This window comes from Thunnus thynnus, chromosome 1, assembly GCF_963924715.1.
Source record: "Thunnus thynnus chromosome 1, fThuThy2.1, whole genome shotgun sequence".
NCBI lineage: Eukaryota > Metazoa > Chordata > Actinopteri > Scombriformes > Scombridae > Thunnus > Thunnus thynnus.
The window spans coordinates 39,044,894-39,062,713 of record NC_089517.1 but is presented as its reverse complement, the minus strand read 5'-3'; the positions used below and the strand labels follow the sequence as shown (position 1 = coordinate 39,062,713).

Genomic DNA, 17,820 nt, shown 5'->3' with positions numbered 1-17,820 from the left:
GTAAGCAAATCTTTCTAATCACAATTACAAGAGTGTCTCAATCTCAGGCAGATTGGCTTTTCATTTGAGGTTAAGTCACAGGGCCACATCTCAATGAACAAGCTCAAACACAAAGTTACATCATAATAAAGAGCATGATTGGATGAATAATATGAGATTTGAGAATGAATTTTGAATATGAGTTTTCATGTGACTTTATCTTGGTTTTCTCTGGCCAGGTGTAAAACAATAATGATGCTCCTTTATGGGTTTAGAAAAATTGTCTCAACTTTTCTGCTCATAAAACTTTCAAAACCTATAAGTTTTTGCAGAAAAAAAGATGCATAGTCTTCATCTGACAGCAACACCAGGGTCTTTAGGTTTTAGCTGTTTTTAGGTAAAGTTATCTGCTGCACAGAAATAGATGATTGGAATAAATAGAAAAACTGTGTAGTTAGCTTTAGATGCAGGAACAGCCATGAAAACACAAAGACGAGCTCAAACCTGATGCTGGGATCAGTCTACATGACATTTGTGTCTGTGGAGATTGCACTACATCAGTTCAGGTGATCAAAATGACTTAAATTCCTGCCATTACTGGGCTTTGAGATGAGGCAGACAGCAGGTTAAACCCTGGCCAAGCTTGCAGTCTTTCATGATCTGCAGGACTTGTAGAAGTAACAGAGCAGGAGGGGTCTGAGACAGACTGCCAGGAGCAGGAGTGTTAACAACAATGAAGAGTCATGAATGAAATTATAGAAATTGTCAAAGTTCGTGAGAAAAGCCAAAAGAATTCTGACATAGTAATTATTTCATCAACATATCACAAGGCTTCCAAGACATAGAATAAGTTGGTTGGGATATAATGACAGTTTTTACCCGACACCACACATCTGTTGGATCTGATCACTATAAGGCTGATATTGTTTACTTTGATCCTGGCATAAATTTGTTCCAGTAGAATCCCAAATCCCAAAATCCACACTGGCCACACTTTGACTGGCACTTTGACTGGAGAGGAATCATTAAAAAGGAACTGCACACTAAATTACTTTTTTTTGGTACCATACACATAATCACATAGCTGGCTGGCATCCCTTGTTGGCATGGGTCATCTTTCCAGCAATACAGAGATTGTGTGTAAAAACTGCATTTCTGCTCAACATTAGCTTGTATGTGCTTGCTTGGGTTTGAAAGTTCAGTTCAGTTGAATTCTCTGGCCCCTCCCTAATCATGACATCATAGACAAGAGTTCTAATTTTCTATATCAGCTGCAACACCAAGTATAACTAGCAGGCTAACTGTAGCCTCAGTTTGTGCTAAAGTCAGCAGGCTAACATGCTCACTATGACATTAACATGCTAATGTTTAGCAGGTGTAATATTTATCTTGTTCACCAACTTAGTTTAGCATCTTAGCATGCTAACATTTGCTAATAAACACTAAAAACAAAGTACAGCTGAGGCTGATGGGAATGTCATTAGTTTTGCAGGTATTCAGTCATAAACCAAAGAATTGGACACATAAATAGTTTGACCTGATGATGGTGTCAGATGAAAAGTCAGGGAATCACTTAAGTTATTACAATTCACCCTGAGAGAACATGAATGTTGGTACAGTTTTTCATGGTGACCCATCCAGTATTTGTTGAGATATTTCAGTCCGAACCAGGGGCCAGATGCATCAAACTCTGTGTAGATTCATGACTAAAACTGTGTGTACTCACTAAGCCAGAAATATGCATACGCATTCTTTTCATCAGATTTATAAAGTCATGTGTGCGCATGGTTCTGTTTTATAAATCTCAGTCATCGAGGAACTGGATGCATGTGCATGAGCCTCATTTCCACTCCCACAATTAACCATAAATGGATGAAGACGGCCTGAACCAGCTGTTTTCATATCAATTCACCGCCTGCTCCACCAGTCTGTTCAGCTGTCAATGAAACAAACGAAAAAGAAGACAGCTGTCATTACACGGAACCATTCTGTGTGGCTCTTTATATGGTCTATATCATAATATATATCATCATATAGCGCTCATATCTAAACCGACTTTACGAGATGTGACACTACTAAGTGTCATGTGCAGGAAATGGCGTATGCATGGTTTTTGTGCGTACGTATCGTTTATGCATCTGGCCCCCCCGATGGACCGACAGACAGGTGCTGCCATTCATAGTCATTCTGCTCACGTGGCTATAAACACCGTAGCTAAAGCTGCTGCCTGCACTGTGTTTGATTTGCTTTGCAATTATATCACATGAAAGTTTAATGATCCCTGTCATGGGGAAATTGAGCCATTAAAAAGCAAACAATGATAGAATACATCAAAGATAATTCAGAAAAGAAAATGAGGATGATGTATAGTAAATGTAAAGAGGATCCTCATAATCAGACTCATTAAGAAAATGTAAATGAAAATGTGTAAAAGGTCTGACTAAGACAACTGTTAAGCAGGTTCCAGTTCATTAACAAATGTGTTGTTAAGACAAATTTGTTTTGTTTAGACGGTGTATGCTATCAGTTCATTTCCTCTATATTTGACTCATCACGGTGTACTTGCAACACATTTCATTAGAACACAAGTGCAGCAGTGTTCAGACCTCCAATTCCAGCTCTTTCAGTGTGTTCAGCACTGGCTAAAAGTAGCACAACGTTCCTGTTCTTTCTTTGTCTTTTTTGAATGAAAGGACAATGCAATGATATGATATTCTTGGAATGCATGACCAAGAATGCATGACTTTGGGTCTCTGTTATACAGTTCATTGATTGAGTCATTGATTGGTTTTGATTTGTTGATTTTACCAAGTATGTATTGGTTTTCATGCACAACATACCTACAAAACCTGAGCAAATAGAAGTCAGGGGCTGTTGTAGTAGACTGCACACAGAGAGAGGAAAACCAGCATCTGTGTTTATCCGACTCGTAGGAAAAACACACTTAGGAATGTTTTAAATAACCAACAGACTGTGAAGAATAAGACACATTTATCAAGTGACTTACTCCTACTGACATTGAAGTGTAAGAGAAACATGATTTATCACATGTATGCACAGAAGGAATAGCCAATCAATGATTCAGTACATCATGACTGGTTGTGATGGTTCATTTCCTTTGTTTCTTCCCCCCCCCTCATGGTCAGCTGTTAAATACTGTTTAGATGCTTGTTTTTTGCAGCTTTATGACCAATTATATTTCCTCTTAATTTGTACTCCAGTTAAATTGATGATTTAGGGTTTTATGGATTCAACACCCAGATTGGCTCTTTGCAGATGATCATGTAGATTTGTTGATATTTCATTTTGTTTACTGGAGCCATAGTTGTTGTTTTGTAATATTTCTTCTTGTCTTAATGCTGGTTATGTCTTTTCTCACTTTTGGCTCCACCATTATGAAATTTACTATACAAAGAATATGAAGCCACAATAGGCCCCGTGTTGTCAGTATCCCTTCAGATATAAGCTCCAGTATTTTTGGAGTGGTCCATTGAGAACAGGGCAAGTACACTCAACACAAACACACCACAGTGATGGCTCTAAACAATAACATGACAGATCATTGCTGTGTTACAGTCCATTATTATCCTCTCTTCACCTATAATTAGAGTTGTGAAGAAACCAGGTGCAGTGCTTTGAAGTCTATATTTCTCCTGCTTTATTTTCACAGTGTCATTCTCCCCGACTCACCTGTGTTAAAGGTTTTGAGATTGAGTTCAGGCACAGTTCACTGTGTTGTTAAATGAAGAAAAGAATTCAAAAAGTAAAGCAGCAGGTTCAGCAGTTTTACTCACAGCTGTCAAACACTGAAGTTACTGGCAGACACAGATCTCGGAGGACTAGGTTCAGACGCTAACTCAGAAGTGTGTGTGGTTGCTGCTGTGAACAGCTGCTGATGAGGAACTTTTTACTGTATACTGCATGTGAGCCTGTGGTTTTATAGTGTCAGCATTTCCATTTTATGTCTGTCTCCTTCATGTTCTTTAAGGAGGTGGAAATTGTAATAAATGGTATGAGTGATTCAGTTCCACTTGTTTCCAAAGGCATATTCATTCAGCCTGGTATCACCAAGTGGCAAAGTTCTTTTAAAAAAAACAAAAAAAAAAACTAACTGGACATTTTTATCATTACATTGGGACATTTTTACTGTCACGTCAGACATTTTTACTGCATTTTACTGATCATTTTAACCCAAACCATGATCTTTCCCTAACCCTAACCAAGTGGGCTTTTTGTCTAAACCTAACCAACAGCATTAAATGAGATCTGAAAAGCTTAAAAAACTGAATAGACAGGAGATTCGAAATGTACTTAAAAATGGCATGCTGTTTATACACCATCCCATGAGATCACATTGATTCATTTTCTTCAGCAATTTCAAGATGAACAAATTGCGAGTGTGTTGAAGTGAAAGCAGCAGTGTAATGCTAGTCTTAATGTTTTTTTACACTTTGTTAAAGAGGACATTTCAAATGACATAAAAAGCTTTTTAAAAATAGATTTTGATGACCCAATAGATGAAATACACTCAAAAAGGTCAGAGGGACTCAAATCGTACCAATTTTAAAAAAGCTATTTATGATACCTTTTTTTAAAATTGATCAATTTATTATTTGAATATAATGAAACACAGTAAAACTATAATTATTGGTGGCACACTACAGGGTCCATAGTTGAACTGATCTAGCATCTAGCAACAGGGAAACACTGTCTGTGGAAACACAAAGAGGGAATTTGATTCTAAAACTGTAAATGTGTCAGATATCCACTTGATATGACTAACTCAGACTGCTGAAGCCTCATATAAGCTTCACATCAACTTTTAAATGACTGTGTGGACACACTGTGGATTTTTTTCCCCATCACTTACATTGTAAGTGTATTTGAAAGGGATCTTTTAATAGCCAGTGTGAACAGGAGGAATGATTCACTGTTCATATGGACACCTGACTGCTGTTTTAAGACACACTTGAAAAATTGTGAACCTGTCCTTCAACACTCAGTATGCACAGCAGTCTGCACCTGGGATGCCATGCCAGTGTCACTAGACTTATCATGCTACGATGGATGGTTTGTTAATGTAACATAGACAGATAATGGAATAGTATCCCAGCCACTCTAGAGTCACAGCAGGACTGCAGACAAACACACCACAGACAAGCAGCCATCACTCACAGACAGCAGAAACCAGCTGATTGCACTTTGCCACCTATCAATCTGTGTTAGGCCTCTGGGAAATCTACTTGACAATTCAGGTCCCCAACCAGTCAGTGCCATTGATGAATGCATTAGGCAGCAGGGAGATGAGGAAGCCACCACACACACAGGAGAGCAATAGATTGAAACTTATTGGGCAAACTGGACAGTTACATAGTGTCTCAGTGCTATCCTGACAATAACAGACACAAACTAAATGGGTTTATCAGTCACTCTTACTCTTGAGTGAGCAATCCAATAACCTTGTTTGCTATTTTATCTCCATGCAAATAGTTGGAAAGCTGAGAAAGTTACAGATTAGACACTGAATGACAGAATCAAATGCAGAGCACTCATTGACAAACCTGCATCAATCTGTGATGTTCAGTGGGTTATTGTGTGTTGTAACTTACTTTTTGTTGTTTCCTCCTCTGCTGTATTTACTTCCACCTCATGATTTCCTACATTTTCCACACTGCCTGTAAACAGCCCCAAGCAAACTTGTGTTCATCTGTTGCTTTCAATGACAGGTGAGAGGTTGGCCTGTGTATGTATAAATGTGTGTACCTGGTTTGAATCTGGTGCCTGCATCTGTAATCACCCTCTTTTCTTTCTTCAGTGCCTGGTTACACCACAAAGTTGCAGAGCAAAATTGATTCTAGCAAAGCAGCACTAGAAGCTTGTTGACTATTTGTGCTCTTGGTTGCTAACTGGACAGCACATTAACACTGTTCATTTAAGGAAATGTATTTTTTCCATCCACTTTTGTCTCATAAATGACTGCATGCTGTGCCACATCTCTGTTGTGGAACAATTTATACTCCAACAGAGCAAGTTTATTTCAAATTGGATAGTGTAACACTGCTTACATGATGGCTTTTCCATTTGGACTCTCCAGTTCTCTTCATTCCCTAGAAGGTCAGTCCTGTCAAGAAAAAGTTCAAGTTGAACTATACTTGAAAGGTTACTTCGCCTCTGTGAGCAAATCCATTGATCTATCAAATCCTTTTGAGTGAATTCATTTCATCCTGAAGTTCTGTTGCTCTAAATGCTGGTGTGACAAGGACTTTGCACTCTCAACTCTCTACTAAAGGCTAAAATAGAAAGGAAATAATTAAAAGGAATAAAGTCATAATTAGCTAACCAGGGCCGGCATTGGACAAAAATTCAATCCGGTAATCTCACACCTACCCAGGCCACCTACCCAGGTGGATTCATTTGAATCCAAATGAATCTGGACCAAGACATAAATCTGCATGATTATTATTTATCTTCCACATATGTAAGCTACTTTTTAAATAAGTGCACACAATTAAGTTTCTGCAGAGCCAAATCTTCAAAGCACGTCACAAGTCATTTCATCTTCTAATCACAGCAGCGTAACGCAACCACAAAACACTAAACTGACTGAAACCAGCATATTAAGCTACAAGCAGAAAAATAGTTGAGTCAACAACACAGCAAGAGCACGCAGAAATAATGAAAACTTGATGTTATTTGACTTTGTATTATAACAGTATTTATAAAAAAAAGATAAAATATATTTTATGTCGCACTGTGCGTCTGACACCTACAGTCAGGGCGAAGCTACTAACCAGCTGTAGGGATGGGTATGGTTAGAATTGTTATCTTATCTAGATAACAATTCAATTTATCTTATCAACACTCAGGATTAGAATCGATTTCTATTTTAAATATAACAAAACATTGTTTTTTGAGCAGCAACAGTAATGTTTACAACAGCAAAGTCACTATATAAACTCAATAATATCTCACTGGAAACAAATCTAACATGCCAGTAAAATAAATAATATTCCTGACATCCAAATACTGAGTGAAGTTTAGACACAGACATCAGTCAGTATCAGTCATTCCTCCTGTCCTCTGTCCTCCTCCCTCTGCTGCTGAAGTGATTCACTGTCTGCAGATACTGCTGGTAGAGGGAGGAGTGACCAGTTTGTCTCAGACAGCAGCTTAGTTAACAAGAATTTACCAAATTGCCAAAAGCTACATACAGACAGCTTTTGTTTTAGCTTGTTTGTAACAATTTGCTGTTAGCTTGACCAGCATGTTGTGGTTGTGTAAAACATACCGGCGGTGGGTGGGACACTGCGGGCAAAGCAGTTATATATTATAAAAATATTGCTTTTTGACATGTCTATGCTTGTTGAGCAGGTGGTTTTATAAATTACTTATTGGCTTTTTAGCCATGAGCGTAGTTGTCCTCAACTTGAGTAAAATGTTATCTTCACTTCACCTGGTTCACTGTCTCCACTGGCGTCTCTGCTGTCCACTCTGTGCTGCTCTGTGTGTGTGTGTGTGTGTGTGAGCCCTGCCCTCGGTCAAACACAGAGAGCAGAGGAGGGGACAGAGAAGCTAGTGCAACAATAAATGACAACAGAACGCGGTAGAAAACTCTCAGCATAGTTGTTTCTGTTCATTTCTGCTTAGGCCTTGTAAAAAACACTTAGGCTCTGTGCTTCAGTGTTATAATGGCGGGGAAAACCCAGCATCACTGTATTTTGCGCACAGACTGGAACGTTTCCAGGCGATGATGTTGTTGATGCAGGAGGCTTTGTGTGTTGGACCAAACAGGTGTCAGGGATATTAACATCAGTCAAAAGCAATGACGGGAGGAGGGGACTGCATGCCTACAAATTTGAATGAATGTAGCTGTCTGGAGTTGTTTTTGCTATGATTTACCTTAATGATTTTGTGTTTTGATACTGGCCTTGACACCCCAGGCCAATCAGTAAATGAATCAGGCAGGCCAAAGGGAATTGTCCTGGTGCTGCCAATGTCCGGGCCTGTAGCTAACTAGTTTGTGAACACTGGCCATGTCTGTAATTACAAAACACTTTCCTAAATTAGACCATTTTGTAGTCACTGACTGCAGTTTTTTTTAAGCTGATCACAATATATTGTACTGTAATATATCTTAGCTGGGCTGGTGATGGCACTGTTAATCACTAGTAGTTATGCTTCCATTAAGATGGTGATCAAGTTTTAAGCTACGTCCGAAGTTTCAGGAAAATAAAATGTGAATCAGTACAGGTTTCCATTAACTGCCTTTATACCTGAACCAAACCAAGCGGCAGATGATGAAAGAGTATAAAACATTTTTGTAACAGTGGTTTGTAACGGACGGATGATAGGCGAGTATTTATGCAAATATATTCAAGAGGATGTGACAAGATTACATAGTTAATCTGCACTAGTAGCTCTGATACCTCAGGACATTTCATTAATTTCATAATTAAATAATAATTATTAATTAATTATCAATTTCATAAACTCCAGTAATCTTAATGCTGCGCTCGTTGTTGCTGGTGACTTCAATCAGGCTAACCTTAAGAAGGTTATGCCAGACTTCCATCAGCATATTGATTGCACCACAAGGGGAATTAATACTCTAATATTAATACTAGATCACTGCTACATGCCATTCAAAAATAGATACAGAGCAGAAACGCTATCTGCGTTCAGGAAGAGCGATCATGCATCCCTTTTGCTGAGGTCAAAGTATGTAAACAAACTATGACACATGTCCCCAGTGACGTGAGAGGTCAGGAAACAGTCAGGCCAATAAGAGGCCGCCTTACAGTTTGCACTACATGACACCATCTGGAGCACGTTCCAGGACACCACCATCAATGTCACAGATGACATAAAAACAGATTCACTGAGTCTGTGGTGAATTTAATTTGTGAAACAACAGAGAAAACTGTACCCAAGACTGCAGTTAAATCATTTCACAACCAGAAATCATGGATTATCAGAACCCTCTGGGATGCCATAAACACACACACTGCAGCCCACAACTCAGGGCTGCAGTCTGGAAACATGGACAGGCAGCAGCCTACAATGTAAGAAGAGCAGTAAAGGAGGAAAAAAGGGACTATGGTAAGAAAGTAGAACTACAGTTCTAGGAGGGTAATCCCAGAAGCATGTGGCAAGGTCTAACAACTATGACAGATTACAAGCCCACCCCCCACCCCCTCCTTGTCAAATGCTGATGCATCTCTAGTAAAAAGCTGAGTAAAAAATGAACTTTTATGCTCGCTTTGAGGCCATTGGCAGCCAGCAAGCAAAAACAGCTGAAGCAGAGGTTAATGGATGAGTGGATACACTTTTCACACCTATCACCCTTTCTGAGCACTAGGGTAGTGCCCTTTCAAAATGTGCCTGTTTGGAACAGGCTGATTGCTTGGCCTCCAGTAATGCTGCTTCAATGCATAGAAAAAATGAATACTGTTGATGTGAGGTGTGAATGAGTATACACACCAACAACATGAGAGAAACTAACATTCTATTATACACAGATGTTAAGTACTGTAATAGTAAATCTTTTCTCATTTCAAGTATAATGAGGGCTGCATTTAAAAATAAATATATTTTTCGCTGTCTATTTTTAATTTTTTTTACAGTACACCATGTGAAAAAACTCAAACTGAGCTGATACTAAATAGTGACATGAAAACACTGCAGATCACTGATTGGTCAGTCATTTATCTCATTCTCAGGCTTTCTGTCTCAGAGAAAGCTTTCCACCACTCCCTCTCCTCTCTCTCTCACTCATCAGCGCTGTGCTTGAAGCACAGCATTCGCACAAGGAAAAAACAAAACAGATTTGTCCTGTTGTTCTTTGTATTTACTGATGCATTAGTTGGATGTAATGAATGATTGAAAAGGAGAAATGCAGAGGAGGAAAATGAAACAGAAACTAAGAGCATCTGTCTCCACAGTAAATCACCTGTTTCGTGTTTGATGATTATTTATTTGTGCTTTAGAACGTAGCCACAATGAAATAATCAGAAAATAAAGTTTATTTCTGTCATTCACAGGCTTTCCCTCTCTCAGAGAAAGCTTTCCACAGTGTCTCTCTTCACCAGCTTGTCTCTCTGTTGCTTGCTCACAGAACCTTGAAGCCCTGCCCAGTTTATTAATATTAAATGTATTCCCGTGGGTCCACAGCAACACACCCACCAAGTGTGGAGTAAATTGGATGAAGGGTTCTCAAGATATGCGAAGGAAATACATACACACATACATACATCCTTCCTTCAGTAGAGAGATGACATCAGGAGGGCTTTCAAGAGTGTAAACACCAAGAAAGCAGCAGGACCAGTGGTATCAGTGGACAGGTCCTCAAACTATGTGCTGAACCAACTAGCGCCGGTGTTCACAATGATATTCAACCTGTCCCTGGCTCGGTCTGTCATACCCACGTGCTTCAAGAAATCCACCATCATTCCTGTGCCCAAGAAAACAAGACCAGCCTACCTGAATGACTACTGCCCAGTCGAACTCACCTCTGTAGTAATGAAGTGCTTTGAACAGCTGGTCATGGATTACATGTGCCCCTCACCATCTACTAGACCCACTACAGTTTGGGTACCGTCCCAATTGATCAACAGAAGACACATCCTCCACACTACCCTATCTCACCTGGACAAGAAAGGGAGCTATGTGAGTTTACTGTTCATTGACTACAGTTCAGCATTTAAAATGATAGTTCCCCCCCGTACTCATGACAAAGCTCAAGGACCTGGAATTAAACACCTCATGCCTGTGCATTTGGATCCTTGATGGGCAGACCCCAGGTGGTGACAGTAGGCGGACACACCTCTTCTACCCTTATCCTTAACACTGGAGCACCCCAGGGCTGCGTTTTGAGCCCCCCTGCTGTACTCCCTGTACACACACAACTGTGTAGCCACTTTTGATTCCAACACCATCATCAAATTTACTGACGACAGCTGTGGTGGGCCTGATCACAATTAACAATGAAAAGGCTTACCTGAAGGAAGTAGAGGACCTGACCCACTGGTGTCAGGACAATAACCTACTGCTGAACTTTGGGAGGAAGCAGGGAGAGAATTACGCCCCCTTTAATATCAAAGGTTCCTCTCTGGAGAGGGTGGACAGCTTCAAGTACCTTGGTGTCCACATCACCAAGGGCCTGACCTGGGCACAGCATACTGACTCAGTGGTGAGAAAGGCAAGGCAGAGACTGTTTCATCTCAGACACTTGAGGAAATTCTGGGTATCCCCTCAAATACTGAGGAATTTCTACTCCTGCACCATCAAGAGTGTCCTGATGGGTAACATCACTGCCTGGTACAAAAACAGCACTGAACAGGACCACAAGGCCCTGCAAAGAGTAGTTACATACAATAACATATTATAGATGATGCTCTACCCTGCCTAAAGAGTATTTACACCAGGCACTGCAAGAATAAGGCTAGGAGAATTTTATTGATTCTGAGGGACTGATACAAAACCAGATTTTTACCCTGATGTCTATATACACAGTCATTTTCCCCCTCAAAACATGTCCAAGTGTTTTGTATTTCATATTTGTCCTATAAAAGCAATGTTCCAGCTGTAAAAGACTTCTTCACGGTGGCGATAAAGCCTGAGAAATGCTACAGTGGCCGAGGCAAATTGTAAAATATTTCATTTGCTCTAAAAGTGGCTGAATGTTTTCCATCAATTCTTTGTCTTCATACACCTTAGAGGAACTGCAGCGTTGCTACAAGGTTGCTTGTTGATACAGTGAAGGCTAGGGAGAGACAAGAGAAAAGGTGACTCACAGCCACATTTTCATTTCATTTCATTTTTTGTACTATCATGAGGAGAATCTTGTATTTATTTGATCCAATATCTCTGGTCTTCCTGCATTTGTCCATATTCATCTGCGTCATCTGCCCCGGTTTTTGTTACTCTTGATTTTTACCTGTTGTATAAATAAGGAATATTATGAGTTGTACTGTAGTAGTAGTGGGTCCAAATCCCACAAAATAATGCAGATAGCAGCTATGAATCACCGTGGATGTTTCCTTTACCTCAGCATAGCATACCTCAGTATGCTTCAAACGTGTTGTCTGAAGACATCTAAAGGTAGCAGTGTTTCTACCTGTTCTCTTTTAAAAGGCATTCATGGTGTAGCACTCCATTGTACAGATAAAAAGTGACAGAAGTAGCTGTATGAGGAATGAAAACCCATCTTCTTTAACAGCACACCTGGTCAATTGGGAGCCAATCCCACAAGCATTTTGTTAGAAGTGTGCTGGGACAGGACTTCAACAACATGAGAGAGATGTATCAGCTCACAAATTAATGGATGATTTGTGCTGAGAAGTTAAATGTTTGTGTTTTTTCCTGTCTCTTGCAGAGTGTCCGGATAAGGAGCCAGGACTGCAGCCATGGATGCCAGGACACAGTGAAGACCACCGTGTTACTATTGGTTATGGCAGGAAGGTCCTCCTCACAACTTCAGCTACAGTCCACTCCATCGAGATTCTCAATGGAGGTAAGCCAGTCAAATCCATGTTGTGATCATCTTCTTTAACTGCCTGTTTTTATCTCCACTTTCACATTAAAAACTTGAGTGGAAACACCAAAAATTCAGAAAAAGGTTTTTACACATGGCTCAGGTGGAAAAGTTGGTATATTGATAAAAGCAAAATGCGTGTGCAATGGAGACAGACTTAGAGAATGAATTATGACTTACATGAAGCATGTGACTTAAATGTCCACTGAAGCTTTGTCTCCACTGAAGAGACATAATCACATTAGTAACATCCAATCCCTTCATCCAGATGCTAGGCTGCCTTTATTGTCAGCCAGTTCACCGTATCTGTTTATATCTTCATGCCAATGCTGCTTGCTGCTTAATTTACTCAAGATGTTTTAAATGAGTTTTAGGGTAATAATTAATGAATAAATTTAATGGATTATAATATATTAATGTATATTTAATGCATTATCTGTTTGTTTTAAGGGATTTGTAGTTTGTTCAAAGCCCTTAAAATTGACTAAACAGCATTAAATCCATCCCTTCATTCATATTTAAAAGTGCCCCCTGAAACCTCTGAATTTGCACATTAATTGATGGTGATGTTGCTTTTACTCCATAAAACCCCTTAATCAACCCCAAATTTATTTATTTTTCTTAACTGACCCCAAAGCGAGGTCAATTTATGAAATCCTTGGATATTGAATAGGAATCCCTTAAAACATCATTAATTTGCATCTAAAAAAAATCAGATCCCTAAAGTAACCCAAAATCCTAACCTAAATAACACCTTAAACTGATAATAATGGATCTGGCAAATATATTAAATTAATGTGTAAATTCAAATCATGAAAGTAATTGAAGATATTGTTGTTTCATAGTGGGGTGGTGTTAGGATGTAATGTTCATATCCTCAAATAGTTTTCTGCAACATTTAACTGTAGAGCCATGAATAGTCTATTCTCTACTATATGGTCAATACCTTGACAGAAGTATCTCAGACTGAAAGATCTTTCGAAGTAAAAAGATTTGATTGCCTATTTTAGAATGTATTGTGCAAAACAAAAGCACAAACAGAGTAATATTATTTAAGAAAAAAGCGTTGTTGAAAGCAGGTCCTCAGCCGTTCAAAGAAAAGCAGCACATACAGCAGGTTATGTCTGATGTTCAACAGCTATTCACCACTTCACTATTGAATCATTGGATTGCAGACCTGGTAACAGGGGTGGTTGGCCAGCTACATCTGTTCTGTGTGTGTGTGTGTGTGTGTGTGTGTGTGTGTGTGTGTGTGTGAACAGCCTGAGCCCAGGGCCATAAATGGTAGGAAGACAGGAAGTGTCTGAGGGCACCGGGGCATAAAAAACCTGCCAGGAAGCTTCATCACTCTCTCTCTCTCTCTCTCTCTCTCTCTCTCTCTCTCTCTCTCTCTCTGTCTGTCTGTGTCTCTTGCCCATTTAGGAAAGCTGGTGATTGCTGACACCAACAGGCCCATAGTGCTTCGAACAAAACACATTCTGATTGGAAACAAAGGGGAACTGCACATCGGAAGCCCAGACTGTCCTTATAAAGGCAACCTCACCATTTCCCTATTTGGAAGGTACAGTTATGTGAAGTAACTCATGAGAACATGCTGATACTGTGTTCTGAAGGGCAGAAGTGTTCTCAGTAAGTGATGCTAATCAACATATTAACATAGGTTATAACCAGTCTCACTATTCAAATCCATTAACATTAACAAATGTCGAACATTAATCCATTAACAAATCATATCTGATATGTTGAAACAGCATTGGCCTGTTGTTAAAAACTTGATTCAATTTAGTTCCTGTTTAGTTCATTCTCTGATGTGATGAATCAAATGTAGTTTGATTGATTTGATGTTAGTAAGTGTATCAATATAAACTAGATGTTTTCCAGTGTTTTATATTTTTCCTGTTGTCCATAAATCCTATGAAAAGATCAAAGCCAGCATAGAATGACCTTATAAACCAGTATTGCCTTAGCCCTGATCCTGAACTCCCCAGATGGTGGGCAATCTTCTGGAATGAATAAGGATTTTTTGTTTCTTCGCATTTGCCTGACATAGTGTTGTTTTACCTAGCTTATCAATTGCTGGGAACACTGTCTACGGTTTGGTGAGTTTGTATTGAGTTTGTACAAGTTTTATGACCTTCTCAGTGACTGAAAATTTCAAGTTACAGGAAATGGTGTTTTTGAACTGGATCAGGGCTAGTATTGTGTGTGTGTCTCTAGTGTGATATATCTTATTTCTCTGTGCCATAGAGCTCCATTGTTGTCCAAAAACTATTTAACATCAGTGAGCTACACTGTTGCACTGAGTGACATGTTCCTTCATTACCATGAACACACACACTAATTTATTTTCACTCAATCCCACACACACCATCCTGCTGCCAGAAACACTCACTAGAAGACTTAGAGACTTCTGCTAAAAACTACAGTGGCCAGCTGTTTTAGGAAATTATTGGAACTTTAAAAAAATTGAAATTATACATTATTTTTTAAAGATTTACATCCTCAGTAGGAGGAAGAGAAGAAAGTAAGGCAATTGGGAAATTTCTCCGTTCTGTAATTCTCTGTTTAGCGTCTTCAGGTTAGGCTAACCCATTGTTGCTAACTTCGGAGCTAACCCCCTTCCTCCTCCTTGGTCTTGGGAAGCTGCAGCATTTATTAAGTGACACAATGTAGTCTGTACTATACATTTACTGCCAGACTGACAATTTACTACTTACCTTTTCCCCTGCTGCGCTCACATTCACAATCAGTTGTCTGCCGCTCGCTCTCTCATTAAACCAATTACTCACTTATGCACTGCTCTATTCCTTAAAAGGAGTTACGCTACAGACACAGACATGAACTCACATTTCAAAACAGCGCTGCTTAGAGGCTCCCAAATGCTATTGATTTCTGAATGAATGGATATTTGGCGTTATTTTTGGCATTTAAAAATATATTTTTGGCCTGGCGGGGGTTCTCGTTGGCCTGGCGGCCCACCAGGCCTGTACTATTATAAGGGAAACACCACAAGCATCGTATTGTTTTTACCCAATCATCATTAAAGTGAAAACTGAAGTATACTTTGTTCTCTCAAATGTAAGTCGTATTTAACTGAATGAATGTAACTAAGTAATTTTAAAAATAACTCTCATTACTGTTCTCAGATTGGATGACAGTGATCAGGAACACAGTTACTTTGGCCGGAAGTACATTGGTGTGGGGACCGGAGGTACACTTGAGATCCATGGAGGAAAGAAGCTGTCATGGACTTTCCTCAACAAGACCCTCCACCCTGGAGAGAGCAACCAAAACAACTACCTGTTCCAGAGAAGCTGGGGGAACCGAGGCATCATTATCCACGTCATTGACCCTAAGTCCGGAGAGGTCCTGCATGATGACAGGTGAAGGTGTCCTCGGAGCCGAGGCTGTGTCTCTGAGACTCCTAATTAGAGCAGAAATGATGTGGTGGCTGATGTCTCATAACCCCAAGATTGTTATGAAAGAGACAAATAATCCTCTAATGGCTCTGGCATTGTTTCATACTAGGATATTAAATTTAGAAATCGATGCCATCCTTAATATCCTTTCATGATTAATTATCCATCATGTTTTTATTCCAAATGGAAGTCAGATAAAATTGATAAACAGTTTTTGTTGTAAATAGATTAAGCTATTTTAGAGGAGGAGGCAGGGCAGTGAACTATATCTAATACAGTCTGATTTACTGTTGTTACACCATGTCTGACAACCATATAAAATGTTTAATACACTGTCATTACCACACATTTAATATGCATGAGTCAAGTGCAGTGAGAGATTAGGGAACAATTCAACACTCATACATGGAAAGGAAGAAAATAATGCTTTGAAGTAGGTTAGTGTTACACAAGTGGATGTCACTGGTTGTTCAATATATATATTTATAATATATATATATTTGCTCTCTGTGTTTTGCTTTTGTGCTTTTAGATGTTATTTTAGCTTCTTCTTCTTATGGAGGTACACTCCCTGATTTTGTTAAAGAACCCATAGCGTCCCCTAATCCTAGACGTTCTAATTATCCAGTGAGCTGGGAGAATATTTTGAGATTTTGGGGTGCTATTGGCAACTAAAATTACAAAAGTCAACTATTTTTCCTTTTTCTCAAAAGTGAGCAGATATACATAAATAATTCTCCTAATAATTTCACAGAAGATTAATGTTTGATTGATTACAGAGCATTTGGTTCTTCTTTAACCTTTTAACATCCACCGGGTTGCCAGCGACCCGCTTAAGCCAGTTGTAAGCGGTAGCATCATGCTGTAATGAGTAAAAGCAATTGGCACAATTTGGCCAATTTGAAATGATTGGAGAGGTTCGGGGACAGCAGTGACACCACAAACTAAAAACTCCCTAGCTCCCATAAGGTTAGGCCTAGAGGTCTGGATTATTATACAGGTTGACAAGATGTAGAAGGTATATGGTGTTCTGCATAGTTCTGGCATAAAGCATGTTTTAATTATTGTTATTTAAATATGAGTCATGATAGACGAGGACCAAAAACACTTATTTGAACTGATGTAGTTTTGTTTGTGTTTTAGCCACATGCTAAACAAGCACATTTTCAGAAACTAGATGATGTCACTTGTCAAATGAAGCCTAATACATGCATCATGGCCTTAAAGTTCTTCTGTTATGAGCTTTTCCATTTAGGTATGCCAAATAGGTGAAAATTCTATAAAAAGGGTGGATGTTAAGGGGTTAAAAAGGACCTGAAGTCTTAATTCAATTAAGGAGGAGTTTTCATCTACAGTAAAGTTGTTTAATAAAATGACAACATGTCTGAGTAACAATCACAAATTAGCTAACAACACCAAACCCCTGAAATTTAAATATAATATTAATTATATTAGTCGTAGTTATATTAGTCTTCCAGTGAAGACTTTACAATTCTGTGACATTTGAAATGTTAAACTATTAATACTAACTGCATCAGATTCTCTACCATTCATTCTACTCCAACTCTACTACTATTACTGCTGGGCTGTAGCTAGTCAGTAATATGTAATACAACTTGAAGTTGAGGGTTGCCAGATCATATAGTCAGAAATCCCCCATATGGCATTTTTTCATTCATTATCATAATAACCCACTTTTTGCAGAAAACACACAAACCTGCAATTCTGCATAGATCCCACTGTTAACATCAGGATTAAATAGTAAGATGGTTTGAGTAAAAATATTGGTAGGGACAATTCAGGAACACCTTGACATACACCTATGCCAGAAAATACTAATTTGAACAATTGGCAATTGGCAAATTGGCATAGCTGGGGTAGTTTTTTTAT

The 17,820-nt window shown here is 39.0% G+C and overlaps 1 protein-coding gene across 5 annotated transcripts in view; it reads left to right on the top strand.

The window, feature by feature from the left end:
* cemip (cell migration inducing hyaluronidase 1) overlaps positions 1–17,820 on the top strand; it is a 224,739-nt gene that overhangs the window by 104,792 nt on the left and 102,127 nt on the right. For all 5 annotated transcript variants that reach the window (XM_067597803.1, XM_067597786.1, XM_067597795.1 and 2 more), the window contains 3 exons: positions 12,353–12,490; positions 13,934–14,072; positions 15,658–15,894. In XM_067597803.1, the coding sequence (XP_067453904.1) occupies positions 12,353–12,490; positions 13,934–14,072; positions 15,658–15,894 (514 nt within the window). The remainder of the gene's footprint in view (positions 1–12,352; positions 12,491–13,933; positions 14,073–15,657; positions 15,895–17,820) is intronic.